The sequence below is a fragment of the Tachyglossus aculeatus genome, chromosome 21 (assembly GCF_015852505.1).
Source record: "Tachyglossus aculeatus isolate mTacAcu1 chromosome 21, mTacAcu1.pri, whole genome shotgun sequence".
Taxonomy (NCBI): domain Eukaryota; kingdom Metazoa; phylum Chordata; class Mammalia; order Monotremata; family Tachyglossidae; genus Tachyglossus; species Tachyglossus aculeatus.
Window position 1 is genome coordinate 34,117,603 of NC_052086.1, and position 19,514 is coordinate 34,137,116.

The window sequence follows — 19,514 nt, forward strand, 5'->3', positions numbered from 1 at the left end:
ATTTGTAAACGCTTACTGTGTGCCAGGCACTGTACTAAGTAAGCACTGGGGTAGATACCAGATAATTAGGTTGTACATAGTCCCTGTTCCACTTGGGGCTCACAGTCTTAAACCCCATTTTACCGATGGTAACTGAGGCACAGAGAACTTGAGTTGTCCAAGGTCACACATTAGGCAAGTAGTGAGCCGAAATTGTAGCCTAGGTGCTCTGATGCACAGGCCCATGCTCTTCTCACTAGGTTATGCTGCTTCCCACTAGGCCATGCTTCATTTTTTAAAAATGGTATTTATTAAGCACTTACTGTGTGTCAGGAACCGTACTAAGCGCTGGGGTAGATACAGGATCATCAGTTTGGACATAGTCCCTGTCCCACATGGGGCTCAGTGTCTTAATCCCCATTTTAACTGAAGTAACTGAAGCACAGAGAAGTGAAGTGACTTGCCCAAGGTCGCACAGCAAGGAAGTGGCGAAGCCAGGACTAGAACCCAGGTCCTTCTGAGTCCCAGGCCTGTGTTCTATCTACTAGACAACCCTGCTTCTGTAGGCATTTAATTGCCTGCATGGCTAGGTGGATATTTGGTCATTCAGGGTCGTTCCTCCTGGCTCTCCTAACTCTTGGCTATAGCCTTCAGGGAAAAGCTCCCTTCCCAGCAAATCCCAGATTCAGACTCCCAACCTTTGCCTTTCCAACTGAGGCCAAGCCAGAAGCTAAAGCAAGGCGGCAGCCAAGGCAGAGTCCCCTCTATTACCAAGGGGACTTGTGCCCTGGTCAGCCGGGCAGGAGTCAGTAAATAGCCTGTGTGAGTCTGGGTTTCTGTGAATGAATCTTGATATCTCAATCAATCAGCTGTATTTTTTGAGCGCTTACTATGTGCAGAGCACTGTACTAAGTACTTGGGAGAGTTCAATATAACAGAGTTAGTTGACACATTCCCTGCCCACAACAAGTTTACAGTCTAGAGGGGGAGGCAGACAGTAATATCAATGAATGAAATTATGGCTATGGACTTAGGTACCTGAGGGAGGGGTGAATAAAGGGTGCAAATCGTAGTGCAAGGGTGATACAAAAGGGAGTAGGAGAAGTGGAAATGAGGGCTTAGTTGGGAAAGGCTTCTAGGAGATGTTTTTTTAAATAGACTGAGCCCATTGTTGGATAGGGACCATCTCTATATGTTGCCAACTTGTACTTCCCAAGTGCTTAGTACAGTGCTCTGCACACAGTAAGCGCTCAATAATAATAATAATAATGATAATAATAATAATCATGGCATTTATTAAGCACTTACTATATGCAAAGCACTGTTCTGAGCGCTGGGGAGGATACAAGGTGATCAGGTTGTCCCACGTGGAGCTCACAGTCTTAATCCCCATTTTCCAGACGAGGTAACTGAGGCACCGAGAAGTGAAGTGACTTGCCCAAAGTCACACAGCTGACAATTGGCAGAGCTGGGATTTGAACCCATGACCTCTGACTCCCAAGCCCGTGCTCTTTCCATTGAGCCACGCTGCTTCTCTAATAAATACGATTGAATGAATGAATGAATGATGTGTGTATAGCTATAATTCTATTTGTTCTGACGATTTTGACACCTGTCTCCATGTTTTGTTTTGTTGTCTGGCTCCCCCTTCTAGAATGTGAGCCCGTTGTTGGGTAGGGACCGTCTCTGTATGTTGCCAGCTTGTACTTCCCAAGGGCTTAGTACAGTGCTCTGCACACAGTAAGCGCTCAATAAATACAATTGAATGAATGAATGAAGGTGGGAAGAGTGAAGGTCTGTCAGATGAAGTGGGAGGGAGTTCCCCTCTCCACCACCCCCGCCTTACCTCCTTCCCTTCCCCACAGCACCTGTATATATGTATATGTGTTTGTACGTATTTATTACTCTATTTATTTATTTTACTTGTACATATCCTATTTTATTTTGTTAATATGTTTTGTTCTCTGTCTCCCCCTTCTAGACTGTGAGCCCACTGTTGGGTAGGGACCGTCTCTATATGTTGCCAACTTGTACTTCCCAAGCGCTTAGTATGGTGCTCTGCACGCAGTAAGCGCTCAATAAATATGATTGATTGATTGATTGAGTTCCAAGTCAAAGGCAGGATGTGGGCAAGGAGTTGGCGACAAGGTAGCCGAGTTCTAGGTACTGTGAGTAAGATGGCATTGGAGGAGCGAAGTGTGCGGGCTGGGTTTTGTAAGACTCATCTTTTAGCAACCGTATGGTCGAGCCAGATCATGAGCTCTTCTTTTGTTGTACGTGTGTGTTTATGTGTGCGTGTGCACGTTGATTGAACCCTCCTAGTGCGAGTCACGGTTGAAGCAGATGGCCCCTACGTCTCTGCTATCTTTGCCTGGCAGCTGGTGTGGAAATCAGTAGCCAGCTGGGGCCAGGAGTGAATTCTGGGTCCGAAGAGCGAGGTGGAGTCCAGTCTCCGCTGTTGCTAGGGGGAAACATAGCCTGCCGGAGCCTTCTGGTCTAATTTCTTGTTCTTAAGTCCTGGGGTCTAAGTTCTTTCTAAGGCCTTGTTTCGATTCTCCCCTTCTCCTCTGTCCACCCTCCTACCTCCAACGCTACAGAAAATGGGGATTTTTTTGACTGCCCTAAGAAGTCTCAGAGGATTGTCCAGTGAGGAGAGTCTATTCCACCAGAGCAAGTCCCGAGTAGAATTCCATCAAAAAATCACCCTCCATTCAGAGACCTTGGAAGTATGAGAAAGTTTATTCAGAGATCATCATCAATCGTATTTATTGAGCGCTTATTATGTGCAGAGCACTGTGCTAAGCGCTTGGGATGACTTGCCCCATTCTCTAATCAGCTCATTCCCTCTTTGAAACCTGTGGTCTGTGGGATTACCTGAAATGGATGTTGGTCTCTAGACTGTAAAATCCTTGTGGGCAGGGAACTGGTCTGCCAACTCTAATTCACCACCTTCTAGACTGTGAGCCCATTGTTGGGTAGGGACTGTCTCTATATGTTGCCAATTTGCACTTCCCAATCAATCAAACAATCAATCGTATTTATTGAGCGCTTACTGTGTGCAGAGCACTGTACTAAGCGCTTGGGAAGTACAAGTTGGCAACAAGTTCCCAAGCACTTAGTACAGTGCTCTGCACACAGTAAGCGCTCAGTAAATACAGTTGAATGAATGAATGAATTCAATTGTGTTTATTAAGCGCTTAGCATATTCAGAGCACTGTTCTAAACGCTTGAGACAGTACAATATAACAGAGTCAGTAGATACGTTCCCCACCCACAATGAGCTTACCATCTAGAGAAAGAGATGAGACTTTAATATAAATAAATAGGTTTCTCTGTTATACCATACTCTCCCAGTACACTGCACGCTACACAGCAAGCGTTCAGTAAATACCATCAATCGATACTGGAGTCCAAGAACTAGCCAAGTGATATGCTTTTTATTTTTTATTGCCTATCAATTTACTTGTTTGACAAACATTGACTCCCAGACTTGTACCAGCATCTCTAATCATGGTGTTTTCAGAGTTTATGGGGCTGTGATATCGCCTCGCACCCAGTTCAGTTATCTCTGTTGTAGTATATTCTCCCAAACACTTAGTACAGTGCTCTGCACACAGAAAGCTTTCAATAAATACCATTGATTTATTGGTGCTCAGTAAACACTTGGCTGGTTATATTCTTGAGTTGCAGGTGTACAATATCATTCCACAGGGAAGTGGAAATAATGTGAATGACCCTCTCTGCTGGGAATTGAGATCTGGGCTTTCTCTGTTGTGATGGATGAGTGAGGTAACTGATTAGTATTAGAGCTTTTCAGGCATAAGGTTGGGAAGCCAAAGGTTTGACCCTTTTATTTTCTTGAGCCCTTGGTCTGGGTTTGCCTATTGAGAGTGCCAGACATACTCTGGGCAGAAAGATGCAGAGAAAAAGTTGGTCAGGGAAGGAAATGGGAGGAAAATCTTCTTAGGGGTTTATAGAGGGACAGCTTCATAAAGGGAGAGAAGAGGCAAGTATGGAGTGATAGTGTGCCATCAGCTTTGGGGATAGTTCCCAGTTGAGGAAGCAGCTTGGAAGCATGGATAGAGCACAGGCCTGGCAGTTAGAGAACCTGGGTTCTAATCCCGGTTCCATCACTTACCTGCTGTGTGATTTGGGGGCAAGTCATTTGACTTCTTTTAGGCCGCGGTCTCCTCAACTGTCTTCCCATTTCCTTGGAAGACCTCTTCCCATTTCCTTACTCAGACGGTAAGCCCCAGGTGGGACAGGGACAGTGTCTCATTTGACATCTTCGTTCTACCCCACCACTTAGTACAGTGCCTGGTACCTAGTAACCACTTAATAAGTACCACAGGTATTATTATTAGTCCAGCCAGAAAGGTCTGCACTTCAGGTCTTCCCAGTCTTCATTCCCTGATGCAGGTCTGGCAGCATCAGCAAGTCCTCGTGATGACTGCTGTCAGTGTAAATCCACACACTAGCTCAGAAGCTCGTTGTGGGCAGGGAATGCGTCAGTTTATTCTTATATTGTGCTCTCCCAAACACTTCGTACAGTGCTCTGCACCCAGTAAATGCTTAATAAATACGATTGAATGAATGAAGTGTTCCCCCTCCTTCAGAGGAGTGAGGGTGTCTGTTCAGAAGGGGCTCTGTGAAGATCTGGGTTGGTTAGTTCTGACACTTTCTTGTTTTGTTTCCAAAGGTTAAGCCATCTGAAGGGCAGTTGTGCAGTGTTTTTTGGGTGCCAGATTTTTCAAGGATCAATCAGTCTGACATTTTGGGTCCCTCTTAATGTGGGTTTTCTACTCTCCGGGCTGCTGGGAGTGGATAGAGCACTTTGTGAGCAGGAAACATGTTTATCAACTCTTCTGTATTGTTCTCTCCCATTCATTTATTCAATCGCATTTATCGAGCGCTTACTGTACGCAGAGCACTGTAGTAAGCGCTTGAAAAGTACAATTCGGCAACAGATAGAGACAATTCCTACCCAACAGCAGGCTCACAGTCTAGAAGACTCCCAAGTGCCCAGCACTTGCTCTGCACATAGTAAGCACTCAGTAAATACCATCGATTGATGAGAGAGTGACGGGAGCTCCTTGTGAGGGCAGTGAACAAGTCTGCCAACTCCCAAGCACTTAGTACAGTGCTCTGCCCACAGACAAATGCCATTGATGAGGATGATGTTGATGTGGAGGAGGGAAAGGGGATTCAGGAGAGAGAGAAGGCAGCTGGTATGCAAAATGTACGTCCCCGGGCCACAGCTGTAGCAATATTAGACCCCAGCATGTGTTGTTCGCCATTGAACGGTAGCGGATTGACACCACTTTGTTGTGGTTTTGCTTGGCTGCTTGAGTGAGGGGGAGAGAAGGAAGTGCCATAGTTCTTCAATTACAGTGCTCCTTCCCCACTCTGTGAGCCGTCCCCTCCCTCCACCCCCACCCCCCTCTGCCAAGCGCTTAGTACAATGCTCTGCACACAGTAAGCGCTCAATAAATACGATTGATTGATTGATCCCAGGCTGGCAGGCAGGCAGACTGCCTATCGCACCCCCCACTCTCCCAGCCCTCCAGGGGAGGTGGGCTGTGTGTATGCCTGTCTTGTGCATGACCTGTCCCTCCCTAGTCAGTCAGTGGTATTTATTGAGCGCTTGCTGTGTGCAGGGCACTGAACTAAGCACTTGGGAAAGTACCGTATAATAGAATTGGTAGACGTGATCCCTGCCCACAAGGAGCGTAAATCTACAGGGCGAGACAGACATTAAAATAAATTACAGTTAGGGGAAATACTATAAAATCAATCCTATTTATTGAGCACTTACTGTAGGCAGAGCACTCTACTAAGCTCTTGGGAGAATACGATATCATAGATTTGGTAGACGTGTTCCCTACCCACAAGGAGCTTACAGTCCAGAGGGGGAGACAGACATTAAAATAAATGTCTGGTATGTACTTAAGTGCTTTGGGGCTGAGGGTGGGTTGAATAAAGCGTGAGCCCCCTGTGTTGGGTAGGGACCATCTCTATATGTTGCCAACTTGTACTTCCCAAGCGCTTAGTACAGCACTCTGCACACAGTAAGTGCTCAATAAATACGATTGAATGAATGAATGAAAGTGTGCAAATCTAATTGCGAAGGATACATAAATTCTGCGGGCCTGGGGTGAGTATCGTACTTGGCACATAGTAAGCGCTTAACATCATTATTATTATCAATGAGCTCAGTGGTCGGGGTGGAGAAGCAGCGTGGCTCAGCGGAAAGAGCCCGGGCTTTGGAGTCGGAGGTCATGGGTTCAAATCCAGGCTCCGCCAATTGTCAGCTGTATGAGTTTGGGCAAGTCACTTAACTTCTCTGGGCCTCAGTTCCCTCATCTGTAAAATGGGGATGAAGACTGTGAGCCCCCCATGGGACAACCTGATCACCTTGTAACCGCCCCAGCGCTAAGAACAGTGCTTTGCACATAGTAAGCACTTAATAAATACCAAAATTATTATTATTCCACAGCCAAGTGCATAGATGCAGAGGGGAGAGTGGGGCGAGGGATTAAAGGTTTAAATCCTACTCTTTCTTACCTTGACAATGAGCTCCATGTGGGACAGGGACTGTCCAAACTGATAGGTAAACCTGTATCTACCTCAGTGCTTAGAACAGTGCTTAGCACATAGTAAGTGCTTACCAAATACTATTATTATTAGTCAAGGAAGGCCCATTAGGCTTCCCAGGGCTCTTCCATTCATTCATTCATTCAATCGTATTTATTGAGTGCTTACTGTGTGCAGAGCACTGTACTAAGCGCTTGGGAAATACAAGTTGGCAACATATAGAGACGGTCCCTACCCAACAGTGGGCTCACAGTCTAGAAGGGAAAATTCTGCCCCCTCTGAGCCTCGAACTCAGGACCTTCAGATTATGAGACTGATGCGCTACCTACTGCGCTAAGGAGGCCTTTCCAGATATTTGCCTGCACAGGAGCCAGTTAATAACTGCTTGGTCAGTTGTATTGTTCTTTTGTCCTCTCCCAAGCACTTAGTACAGTGCTCTGCACACAGTAAGTGCCCAGTAAATATGACTGACCATATTTACTGATTGATTGGGCGCTTACCCGAGGAACCCTGTAGAGTTGGGCTACCTCTGCCTGGGACAGTACCCGAATAAGCAATTTCCCATTCCCCGCTCTGAACTTTGCAATGGACTTTTCGTGGCAAACCTTTGTGCTGCGGGTAACCCTGCAAACCCCAGATGCTGGCCACGGGTATCAGTCCTTCAGGCAATGATGTTTATTGAGCACTTACTGCATGTAGAGCGCTGTACTAAGCAGTTGGGGTAATACATTACAACAGATCTGGTAGGCCTGTTCCTTGCTCACAAGGAGATTACAAGGAGTCTAGATGGGGAGACAGACATTAAAATAAGTTATGGCTATGTACATAACTACCAGAACAATTGCAGACGGAGGAGGAGCGTTCTGGGAGAGATATGTCCGTGGCGGCGCAATGGGTCAGGGACGACTCAACAGCATGAGACAACAACAACAGCGTACGTGGTGTGGAGCTGAGTGTGGGTGAATAAAGGGTACAAGTTCAAATGCAAGGGCAAGGCAGATGGGAGAGGGTGTACAGGAAATGAGGGCTTAGTCAGGGAAGGCTTCTTGGAGGAGATGGTATTTAAGTCCTAACTAGGTAACTGGGGTAATTACAAGATAATCAGATCAGGCAGCATCCCTGTTCCACCGTTTCATTCATTCATTCAGTTGTATTTATTGAGTGCTTACTGTGTGCAGAGCACTGTACTAAGCACTTGGGAAGTACAAGTCGGCAACATATAGAGACGGTCCCTACCCAACAACAGGCTCACAGTCTAGAAGGGGGAGACAGACAACAAAACAAACAAACAAGTAGACAGGTGTCAATACCAACCGAATAAATAGAATTATAGACTTATACACATCTTTAATAGTATAGAGTAATAAATATGTACACATATGCAAAAGTGCTGAGGGGAAGGGGGAAGGGCTGGGGGGACAGGGAGAGGAGGAGAGGAAAAAGGGAGGGCTCAGTCTGGGAAGGCCTCTTGGAGGAGTTGAGCTCTCAGTAGTGCTTTGACGGGAGGAAGAGAGCTAGTTTTGCGGATGTATGGAGGGAGGGCATTCCAGGACAGAAGTAGGACATGGACCAGCGGTCGATGGCGGGACAGGCGAGAACGAGGCACAACGAGGAGGTTAGCAGCAGAGGAGCAGAGTTTGCGGGCCGGGCTGGAGAAGGGGAAGGGAGGTGAAGGTGAGGTGATGGAGAGCTTTGAAGCCGAGAGTGAGGAGTTTTTGCTAGATTCGAAGGTTGATAGGCAACCACTGCAGATTTTTGAGGAGAGGAGTGACATGCCCTGATCGGCTCACTGTCTAAATCAGGGGAAGGGAGAACAGATATTTAATCGCCATTTGACAGATGAGGAAACTGACATCCAGAGAGGTGAAGTGACTTGCCCAAGGTCACCCAGCAGGCAGTTTTTTTTTAATGGCATTTATTAAGCGCTTACTATGTGCAAAGCACTGCTCTAATAATAATAATAATAATGATGATGATGGCATTTATTAAGCGCTTGCTATGTGCCAAGCACTGTTCTAAGCGCTGAGCACTGTTCTAAGCGCTGAGCGCTGGGGAGGTTACAAAGTGATCAGGTTGTCCCACGGGGGGCTCACAGTCTTCATCCCCATTTTACAGATGAGGTTACTGAGGCCCAGAGAGGTGAAGTGACTTGCCCAAAGTCACACAGCTGACAAGTGGCGGAGCTGGGATCTGAACCCATGACCTCTGACTCCAAAGCCCGGGCTCTTTCCACTGAGCCATGCTACTTCTCAATTGACGGAGCCCAGGATTAGAACCCAGGTCTTCTGATGCCCAAGCCTATGCTCTTCTCAATCCAGTCTCAATCCAGAGATTACAGAGATGGAACCTGGACAGATGGAGGGTCATAATCCATGCAGAGGAATTGATTAAAGTTCTAGGGGGTTGGGCAGTGGCCCTGGCACTCTCTGCCCGTCAGGTGCCCACTGGGGTGAAGAGTGTGGCGGGCAGGGGAACAGAGTGAGTGCCCAGGTTTTTTTACACGCAGGATCCAGAGGAGTGCTGCCCGAGGTGTGGCTTCAGGTTGACATCCACATGCATGAAGATTAAGGGGACTGAAGCCAAGGCAAGGGATAATCAGGGCGAAACGCCAAATCCAGTTCTGTCTCGCCTAACCCCACCCTTCCCCACCCCGGCAGGAATTCAGGGAGCTCCTAGATTTTCTTAGAGCAACTGAAGCGGAACCAAGCTCAAATATAACAGATCCTCTTCGTGACTCCTCCCCTCGGGATCTAGGTGACTTTTATTTTAATGATATTTGTTAAGCACTTATTGTATCAAACACTTTTCCATGCACTGGAGTAGATACAAGTGAATTAGATTGAATGCACTCCCTGTCCCAAATGGGGTTTACAGTCTAAGTAGGAGGGAGAGCGATCGTGTTGTTGTCTGCCCACAGCCACTGTGACAGAGGGTAGGGAGGAAGAGCTGATTGCACTCCAATAGCAATAAAATACTACTAATAATTATGGCATTTCTTAAGTACTTACTATGTGCCAAGCATCATACTAAGGACTGGGTAGATTCTGGAGAAGTAGCATGGTGTAGTGGAAAGAGTACAGCTCTAGGAGTCAGAAGGTTATGGGTTCTAATCCCGCCTCTGCCACTTGTCTGCTGTGGGACCTTGGTCAAGTCACTTCATTCTCTGAGTCTCAGTTACCTTATCTGTAAAATGGGAATCAAGACTGTGGGCCCCATGTGGGGCAGGGACTCTGTCCAACCCAGTATGCTTGTATCCGCCCCAGCGCTTAGTGCAGTGTGTGGCACATAATAAGTGCTTAACAAACACCATAATAATCATAATAAGAATTATTATCAATAACAATGGGACTCACAGTCTAAGAAGGAAGACCAGGTATCCAATCCCTAGTTTACAGCTGAGGGGACTGAGGCACATAGAAGCCCGAGGTCACACAGCAGGTATGTGGTGGAACCAGGATGAGAACCCAGGTCCTCTCACTCCCATGCCCGTGCTCTTTCTATGAAGAGCTGAATTAACCATATGGGGCTAAGTGGGGGGTTGGGTAATAATTGGGAGATTTGTTCAACCCCTGTACTGGGCCAAGCATTGTACTAAGGGCTGGGGTAGATACAAGAGAATCAGGTCAGACACTTTGGGGTAAACGTGGTTCCTACCTATCTCAGAACTCTTAGTCTAATGAGGAGAGAAAAACCAACCGACCCAGGCCTGACATGGAGCTAGTCTATTTGCATAGGTGTGTGAGGGAGAGTGAAGGCCACGGGTCTCCGTTCTGTGGAGGCCTTCCTTGACTGAGCTCCCTCTTTTCTCTTTTCCTTATCCCTTCTATGTCATCCTAACTTGCTCCCTCTGCTCTTTCCCCCTCCCACCCCACATCACTTACGCACATATCTCTAATTTTTTTTATATTAATGCCTGTCTCTCCCCCCCAGACTCTAAACTCAATGTGGGAAGGGAGTGTGTCTGTCTATTGTATCGTACTCTCCCAAGCGCTTAGTATAGTGCCCTGCACACAGTAAATGCTCAATAAATACGATTTAATAAATGATTGCCTTCATGGTGAACTGTAAAACGAGAGAGCATAATAAGAAAGAATCAAGAGAGCCTGGGGGATGTTCTGTGCGAGGTGTCCGGCGGGGCCCGGGGCCGTCCAGGAGAAGCGACTCCTGACCAGGAAACAGCTCTGCCTGCTGCTCAGGCTCATGCCAAAGGGGATGCGGGCGGCCTTGGGCGGGAGGCGAGAAGAAGCCAGGTCGTGTGGTTGTTGGACAGCGGACTCGCCCTCACCTTGGGCTGGAGAACCCAGAGCTCTGTTTTCCTGCTGGCTTTGCTGGTCCTCCCCTCCGTCCCTCCATCCCTGCATCCCTCTCTCCCTCCCTCCCTCCCCCGGCTGTCTCTGGCTTAGCCGGTGAGGTGTTCAGCCAGCGGAGAGGCCCAGTCACGTAGCGCACACCCTGGCTGGATCCTGCCCTCGCCCTCTGAGCGGGACGCTCTGAGCGCTGAGTTCTCTAAGAGGCGTGCTTGCGGTGACCTGCCCCTTAAAGAGCCTCGTGGGAGTTGGGGGGTGAGGGGGAAGGGGCAGCCAGCCAAGGAGCCTAGCGCCCCTGCTTCCTTTCCTCCCCGCTGTGGCCCCGGGGTGTGAATGTACTTGGGGCCCAGGGTGGGTGCGGGGCAGTCTTTGCCCGAGAAAGAGAAACCTCTCTGGGGAAGGAAGGATGTGGGGAGTGAGGGGGAGGGGAGATGCTGTGAATAAAAGGCAGCTGCGGTGCTCTCTGCAGTGTGCATTTGGCTTTCCAGTTAAACAGCGGGCTAGATTGGAGATGTCCCGAAAATCTTGGGACACTCAACTTGGATTTCCTCCTTCTTAAAACCAAGCACCGAATTCCATCTTGTATATCCTGTTTCTCTCCTAGGGTTTAGAACAGTGCTTGGCACATCATTTTTTTTTAATGGTATTTGTTAAGCACTTACTAGGTGCCAGGCAATGTGCTGAGTGCTGGGGTAGGTAGATAGAACATGCCAGATACGCTGTTGTGGTGTACTCTCCCAAGTGCTTAGTACCGTGCCCTGCACACAGTAACCACTCAGTTAATATGATTGATACAAGCCGGTTAGGTTGGACACAGTCCATGACCCACATGGAGCTCACAGTCTTAATCCCCATTTTACAGATGAGGTGTTTGAGGTACAGAAAAGTGAAGTGACTTGCCCAAGATCCCACAACAGATAAGTGACAAAGCACAGTTTAAAATCCAGATCCTTCTGACTCCAGGCCCATGCTCTATCCACTAGGCCATGCTGCTTCTCAATGTAATATATATATATATATATATAAATAAATATATATATATAAAATATGTATATGCATATATTATATAATATGTATATGTATATATATTATATATATAATATGTATATGTATATATATTATATGTATATATATATAATATGTATATGTATATATATTATATGTATATATTTTCTCAATGTGTGTGTATATATAAATAGCGAGAGAGAGCAAGAGCTGGATATGCAATATGCATATCATGGAAAGCCCTTAACAAAAGCCCCAATTATTATTGACTGAATATTATCAGCAGTCATCAAGAGAGACAGTGGAATGTTTTGATTTGAGTCCAGTCCAGTGGGATGTGTATCTGGGGGCAGGGGAGCTTTAATGTCCCCCACAGTTCTCCACGCCCAAGTCCATTTGCTATAATTCTGGTCCTACATTCATTCATTCAATCGCATTTATTGAGCGCTTACTGTGTGCAGAGCACCGCACTAAGCTCTTGGGAAGTAGAAGTTGGCAACATATAGAGACGGTCCTTACCCAACAACGGGCTCACAGTCTAGAAGGGGGAGACAGACAAGAGAACATGTGGACAGGTGTCAAGTCATCAGAAAAAATAGAATTAAAGCTAAATGCACATCATTAACAAAATAAATAGAATAGTAAATATGTACAAGTATACATGGAAATGCAAAATAGATTCTTTGTAAGTTCTAGAAATATCCACCACCCTCAGTCCTGCCTCCCTGACTGAACAAAGGAGACCTTTGGAAACTGCTTGGCTTGGAAGTTGAAGTAGCTATGGTATTTGGTAAATGCTTTCTATGTGCCAAGCTCTTTGCTAAGCCCCGGGGAAGGTACAGGAGAATTAGACTGGACACAGTTTCTGTCGTACAGGGGGCCCATGGTCCCAGTTGTAAAAGATAGAGAGTGGCCCCTGTCAACCTGGGGAACGTCTTTCCATTTCTTTGGCCCGCCATCCTAACCAATTCATTGGCTTCTTCCTGAAATCCTGAAACCGTTAACTTTGTCTCCAGACACGTCCAGCTAATCTCTCTGGCAGCAAAAAATGTCCCACCTTTTCCCTCTCATCCCACCGCCTCCAGTGAAGGCTGTGAGCTGTAGGGCTAAAGTTGGGGGTGAGGATTGGGAGGGGAGGGGGGAATGGAGAAGGGCTTTGTGGAGGGAGAAGGGTCACTTTCTGTTTTTAATAAACCCTGTACTTCTCCCCCAGCCTGGTTTCTTAAGGTTCATGCTCAGTTAATTGATCGTTCTCCAAGCTTTTCCCCAGGAGTCAGCGCACTCCCTCCAGGGAGATGCCAAGAGGTACTGGCTTGTTTCCACCTGAGGATCCAGCCAGGATGGGCAAAGGGATCTGAGGAATGCGGAGAAAGCAGTGATACCTTGGGAATTCATTAATTTGTATTTATTGAGCAGTTACCATGTGCAGAGCACTGTACTAAGCACTTGGGAGGGTACACTACAACAATAAACGGAAACATTCCCGGCCCACAACGAGCTTGCAGTGTACGGTAGAGAGAGAGATATTAACATAAATAAATGACAGATATGTACAAAAGTGCTGTGGGGCTGGGACGGGGGGGAAGAACAAAGGCAGCAAGTCATGGAATCTCACTTTGCTTGTTGTTGGAGCTTTTGTGGGGGTCGATCAGCCAATCAGTGGTATTTCTACAGGCTTACTGTGTGCAGAGCACTGTACAGAGCACTTGAGGGGGGGACGAGAGAGTTGGTAGATAACAGTCCCTGCCCACGGAGTTTAAAATCCAGTAACGTCAGCTCGAAACCCACTCTGTGGGACTGAGGCAGAGCTTGGCATGGCCGAGGACCCTCGCCATCGTCTCCAGGCAGGAGAGTGGAAGGCCCAGGTCTGGTCATCAATCAGTCAATTGATTGTATTTACTGGGTACTGGGTGCAGAGCACTGTACTACATGCTCAGAAGACTACTGTGCAATAAAGTGGTGGACATGGCCACAGTTACTGCCCTCAAGGAGCTTACAGTCTGACTGAGGAGCTGCCGCTTCTCCTGGATGGAGCCTGACCTGGACTACTTTCTCCCCAGGAACATGGGAAGACCTGAAGTATCCCAGTCATATAATCTGAAGAGAGAGTAGAGTGGCCTAGTGGATAGAGCATGGGCTTGGGGGTCAGAAGGACCTTGGTTCTAATCCTGCCTCTGCCACTTGTATGCTGGGAGACCTTAGGCAAGTCACTTAATTTTTCTGAGCCTCAGTTCCCTCATCTGTCTTCACCCCTGTGAGCCTCATGTGGGACAGGTACTGGGTCCAATCCCATTATTTTGTATCTACCCCAGCGCTTAGAATAGGGCTTGGCACATAGTAAGCACTTAGTAAATAACACTCATTAACATTATGAAGATTAAGACGGTGAGGTCTATGTGGGATATTGACTGTGCCCAACCTGATTCTGTTGTATCTACTCCAGTGCTTGGGACAGTGCCTGGCAAAATAGAAAGCACTTAACAAATGCCATTAAAAAAAAAAAAAAAGAAAAACCAGTCAACCCATCTGAAAGCAAAGTGATCATCTGCAGTTGGCACAAAGCTCGGGACCTAACTTGACCTTCTTTCTCTAAGTCGGCCTCTTGGTTTTCAACCTGGGGAGGTCTGAGTCATGCATGGCAGGGCTGCCCTGTAATTTGTTGGCGTCTTTAATTATTGAAGCATTAAGATGGGCATTTTCCAAGAGCCCAAGATAGAAGCAGGCCCAGTGAACCCCTGGCTGGTACTCCGCCCCACCCCACACTACTTCCCTGGAAATGTGGAGCCGTGATCTGAGGAATGGTCGGATCTGGGCCCAGGTGTCTTGGGCACGAGGGGCAGTGCCTAAGAACGGGCCTCGTGGGCATCTCAGCAGCTCGGGGGTTCTGTCCCTTCCCGCCACCAGGAGTGTGCAGCATCGGAACAAAATGTCAGCCCCCTCTCCATCAGAGCTGCCCCCAGCCCCATTGGGCAAGGGTCTCTGGAGAGCTCCTCAATCGGCGGGGTTCAGAGCCACGGGCCCCACGACTCAGGGAAGCCCCTGGCTAGAGGGGCGCTACGGTGGGCACTGCTTCCCTTCTCAAAGTCTTCGCACCCTCCCGCATCACTGCTTTTTGTTTTTTATCTTTCAGGAAATGGCCAACTCTGTCTACTTGGTAATGGAGGTGAGATGTTCTCTCGGGCTGGTTATGCCGTCACAAAGGGGGCTGCTCTGCTTTCGTGCCCCAACACACCACTGCTTCCTTCAGATGACCTCACGCAAGGGCTGACTGAGCATAGCTGCCATTCCCCTTCCCCGAGTGCAAGTGTGGGGATGAAATCAGCCCACTTCATTCTGCCCTCTGCCTGCCTTCTGGCTGCCCCACTCCCCTCCACTGCGAGGCCTTTACTTCCAGGGCTGAGGTGACAGAAGGCAGCCTTCCACCCAGCTCCCCGTAGGGAGCAGGTTCTAGACCTGCGAGCCCCCTCGTGCCCCTCCTCACCCCAGGTCCTCCTCTGTCATGTCGCTTATCTTAACAGGAGTGATGATGCCTTTACTCTCTTACTACGTGCCAAGCACTATGCTAAGTGCTGGGGCAGATGTAAGATAATCAGAGAACCCACAAGTCTCACGGTATCATATGTCCATCTTACAGATGGGGAATTGAGGCACGGAGGGATTAAGTCCAAGGGTTGACAGTGGGCTGGTGGCAGAGCCAGGACTAGAATCTGTCTCTCCTTACTCCCAGGCCTGTGCTCTTTCCCCCAGGACCTGCTGCTCTCTGCAGTCTTATGCTGAGACTTGGTTAGCCTGACACTTTCCTCATTTCTCCCTCCCGCCAGATTGGTGGCTTACCCTTGGTTTCAGAGGGGGCTGGGTCCTCCATCAATAATTGGAGTGGCAGTTGTTTAGCGCTTACTGTTTGTCAGGCACTGTACCGAGCGCTGGGGTAGAGTCAGGATAATCAGGTCCCACATCAATCAATCAATCAGTCGTATTTATTGAGCGCTTACTGTGTGCAGAGCACTGTACTAAGCCCTTGGGAAGTACAAGTTGGCAACATATAGAAACGGTCCCTACCCAACAGTGGGCTCACAGTCTAGAAGCCCACATGGAGCTCACATTCTAAGGAGAAGGGAGAAGAGGTACTGAATCCCCATTTTATGGGTTAGGGAAACAGGCCCAGAGAAGTGAAGCAGGCCTGGGAGTCAGAAAGTCGTGAGTTCCAATCGCTGCCCCACCACTTGTCTGCTGTGTGGCCTTGGGCAAGTCACTTCACTTCTCTGTGCCTCTGTTACCTCATCTGTAAAATGGGGATGAAGACTTTGAGCCCCAAGTGGGACAGGAACTGTGTCCAACCCAATTTGCTTGTATCCACCCCAGGGCCTATTACAGTGTTTGGCACATAGAAAGCACTTAACAAAGACCACAATTATTATTATTACAATTTTTAAGTAAAGCGACTTGCCCGAGTTCACATAGCTGGTATGTGGCAGAGCTGGGATTAAAACCCGAGGGCCTCTGACTGCCAGGCCAGTGCTCTATTCACTAGGCCACACTGCTTCCCCGCCCACCCCGACCCACAGCGATTCCCGTCTCCGTCTTTGGCGCCCCTTGCTTGCTTCCGCTACCTGCCTTTCCCCTTTTACAGTCCATCGCCGGGCTGTGCTAAACTAAGCTTTGGCTTGTCTCTTTCAGTACTGCAATGGCGGGGACCTGGCTGACTACCTGCATTGTAAGTAGCCCCTGTCCGCTCGGTAGTGACACTCAGTATAGGATACTTGGGGAAGGCTTTGGAAGGGGCGTTGGCACTGGATTTTTCAGTGGCTAATTCTCCAGTGCCTCCATCAGATGGGGGCAAGGGCAGGGCAAGGAGTATCAAATTTGCTCTTGCTAGCTGTTGGTTCAGCGTGTGTAAAAGGGAGGCATTGGGGTTCTGGATTATCTGAGTTTCAGTGGCTGAGCTCACCCTGACTCCCAGTGGCACAGGCTACCATACGTCCATCTTACAGATCGGGGAATTGAGGCACAGAGGGATTAAGTGATTTGCCCAAGGGCACAGAGCGCTGTGTCCAAAGCCCCCGAACGACGATCGTGTCCCCTCGCCAACGACGATCGTGTCCCCTCGCCGATAGGGAGTCCTGCTGAAAGGGGTAGTCCTTGCTGAAAGGTAGCCTGAGGAAACCCAGTTGGAGAGATTCCCCTCCTTCTCCCTCTAGCCTGAGTAGGTTAGGTCAATGCAGGCCGAGGGAGCCAGAAACCATTTCTTGGGTTGAGTATCATCATCATCATCATCAATCGTATTTATTGAGCACTTACTGTGTGCAGAGCACTGTACTAAGCGCTTGGGAAGTACAATTTGGCAACATATATGCAGCCCACTCTGCTCTCTGAGGGCCCACTCAGGTATTTTGATGTTCCTTTTGGGGAACAAGGAGGGGGCCTGCTCTCCTTTCAGGGAGTGAGGTGTAGGTCGTTCTGGTGCAATGAGTAAGGTGGGGGCCTGGACCAATGATGAGGAGTGGGAGGTGAGCCCCACACTGGTGTCAGGGGGTTGGGGGAGGAGGCCCATGCTGGGGCGGGGAGTGGGGAGGACCGGGGGTCTCCCTCGAGACTCCGTTGACTAGAATGGCTGAATATGAGTGGTCAAGGCTGCCAGGCTGAATGAGGGTTGATCTCCATCCACTGAGGGGGCCAGAACTGGAGTTTGCTCTCGGAACATTACAATGCTTTGTGGCTTTGGACTGGGACCCCGCTCCAGGGCTGGGATGAGGAGCGGCCAAGGGGCCTGCTCTAGTGGTAGGAGCCGGGAGGCCCGCTCCGAGGTCAGGGAACAGAAGGGGTGCGCTCTGGGGTGGGGATGGGGAGCGGCCGAGGGGCCTGCTTCAGTGGCGGGGGCTGGGGAGGCCTGCTTTGAGGTCAGGGGAGTGGAGGGGTCCACGCTGGGACTGGGGCCAGGAGCATAGTGGCCCGTAGTGGTGTCATGAGATTGGGGGGCTCACTCTGGGGTAAGGGAGTGGAAGGGCTCACTCAGGTATTTTGATGTTCCTTTTGGGGAACAAGGAGGGGGCCTGCTCTCCTTTCAGGGAGTGAGGTGTAGGCCGTTCTGGTGCAACGAGTAAGGTGGGGGCCTGGACCAGTGTTGAGGAGTGGGAGGTGAGCCCCACACTGCTGTTGGGGGGGTTGGGGGAGGAGGCCCATGCTGGGGCGGGGAGTGGTGAGGGCTGGGGGTCTCCCTCGAGACTCCGTTGACTAGAATGGCTGCAGGATTGCATGGTTGGAAGCCCCTCACTCTCCCTCACTGGGTGGGGAGGGGGTAAAGGGGTTCAGGAGTTGCAGCCTCCTTAATGCTGCTCCATAGTCTGTGAGCGAGTGAGCATAGGCTGGGCTGGGGGATGGGGAGGTCTCTGCAGCCTTCAGCCTACCCATGTGGGAGGAGTCTGTCCAGTTTGTTGGGATTCCCTTTCAGGCCCTCCCAGCTGAACGGAGCTGGGATATGCTGGGAGGGGACTGCAGAACCAGATGCCTCTTCGGCCTACACACTTGTTGTGTTAAGTGTCTGGGGGCAGGCGGGGATGGTGGGGGGAGGCATTTAATGTGACTCTTGTCTTGGGGTTAGGGTTAGAGGTTATTTATAATAATAATAATAGTATTCATTAATCACTTACTATGTGTCAGGCACTGTACTAAGCACTAGGGTGGATACAAGGAAATTGAGTTAGACACAGTCCCTGTCCCATGTGGGGCTCACAGTCTCAATCTCCATTTTGCCAAGAGGAGGTAACTGAGGCCCAGAGAAGTGAAGTGACTTGCCTAAGGTCACACAGCAGATGAGTGGAGGAGCCGGGATTAGCACCCACATCCTCTGACTCCGTGCTTTATCCATGCTACGCCATGCGTGCAGCTCTTCCTGCCTTGTCCTGGCCCGGTAACACTAGCCCCAGGTGGGAGCCTTGTCAGTGAGTGAAGACCGGTCCGACAGAGTGGGGAAACTATAGGATTCAAAGCTGATTTTTTTTTTAATGGTGTTGTTAATCGCTTACTATGTGTCAGACACTGTACTAAGCACTGAGGTAGACACAAGTTAATCAGGTTGGACACAGTCCAGGTCCCGCATGGGGCTCACAGTCTTAATCCCCATTTTACAGATGAGGTAACTGAGGGACAGAGAAGTGAAGTGACATGCCCAGGGTCATATAGCCGGCGAGTGGCAGAGCCTGGGTTAATAACCAGGTCCTTCTGACTTGCAGGCCCGAACTCCAGGGAAGCCCGTAGTCTGCTTGCTCAGGGGTGGTGGACCCACACTGCTCAGCAACACCGTCCCAATGGCTAGAGGAGATGCACTAGACTGTAAGCTCCTGGAGGGCAGGGAACGTGCCTCCCAACCCTATTGAATCGTACTCTCCCAATTGCTTAGTACAGTGCTCCGCACACCATAAGCACCCAGTAAATGCCACATTGACTGGATGTCTGGCAAGTTCATTCATTCATATTCATTGAGAGCTTACTGTGTGCAGAGCACTGTACTAAGTGCTTGGGAGAGTACAATATAACAATAAACAGACACATTCCCTGCCCACAATGAATGGGATTCCCCTTCCTCCCCTTCCCGGGGTTTTGGATTGTTGATCTTTTAGCAGGAGTGACAGC

The 19,514-nt window shown here is 49.0% G+C and overlaps 1 protein-coding gene and 1 non-coding gene across 10 annotated transcripts in view; one reads left to right on the forward strand and one right to left on the reverse strand.

Annotated features, from left to right (window-relative positions):
- ULK1 (unc-51 like autophagy activating kinase 1) overlaps positions 1 to 19,514 on the forward strand; it is a 91,155-nt gene that overhangs the window by 16,984 nt on the left and 54,657 nt on the right. For all 9 annotated transcript variants that reach the window (XM_038762273.1, XM_038762276.1, XM_038762274.1 and 6 more), the window contains exons 4-5: positions 15,016 to 15,048; positions 16,563 to 16,599. In XM_038762273.1, coding sequence (XP_038618201.1) covers positions 15,016 to 15,048; positions 16,563 to 16,599 — 70 coding nt within the window. The remainder of the gene's footprint in view (positions 1 to 15,015; positions 15,049 to 16,562; positions 16,600 to 19,514) is intronic.
- Positions 6,844 to 6,916, reverse strand: TRNAM-CAU. The gene has a single exon. It is a non-coding gene; the product is annotated as a tRNA-Met (tRNA).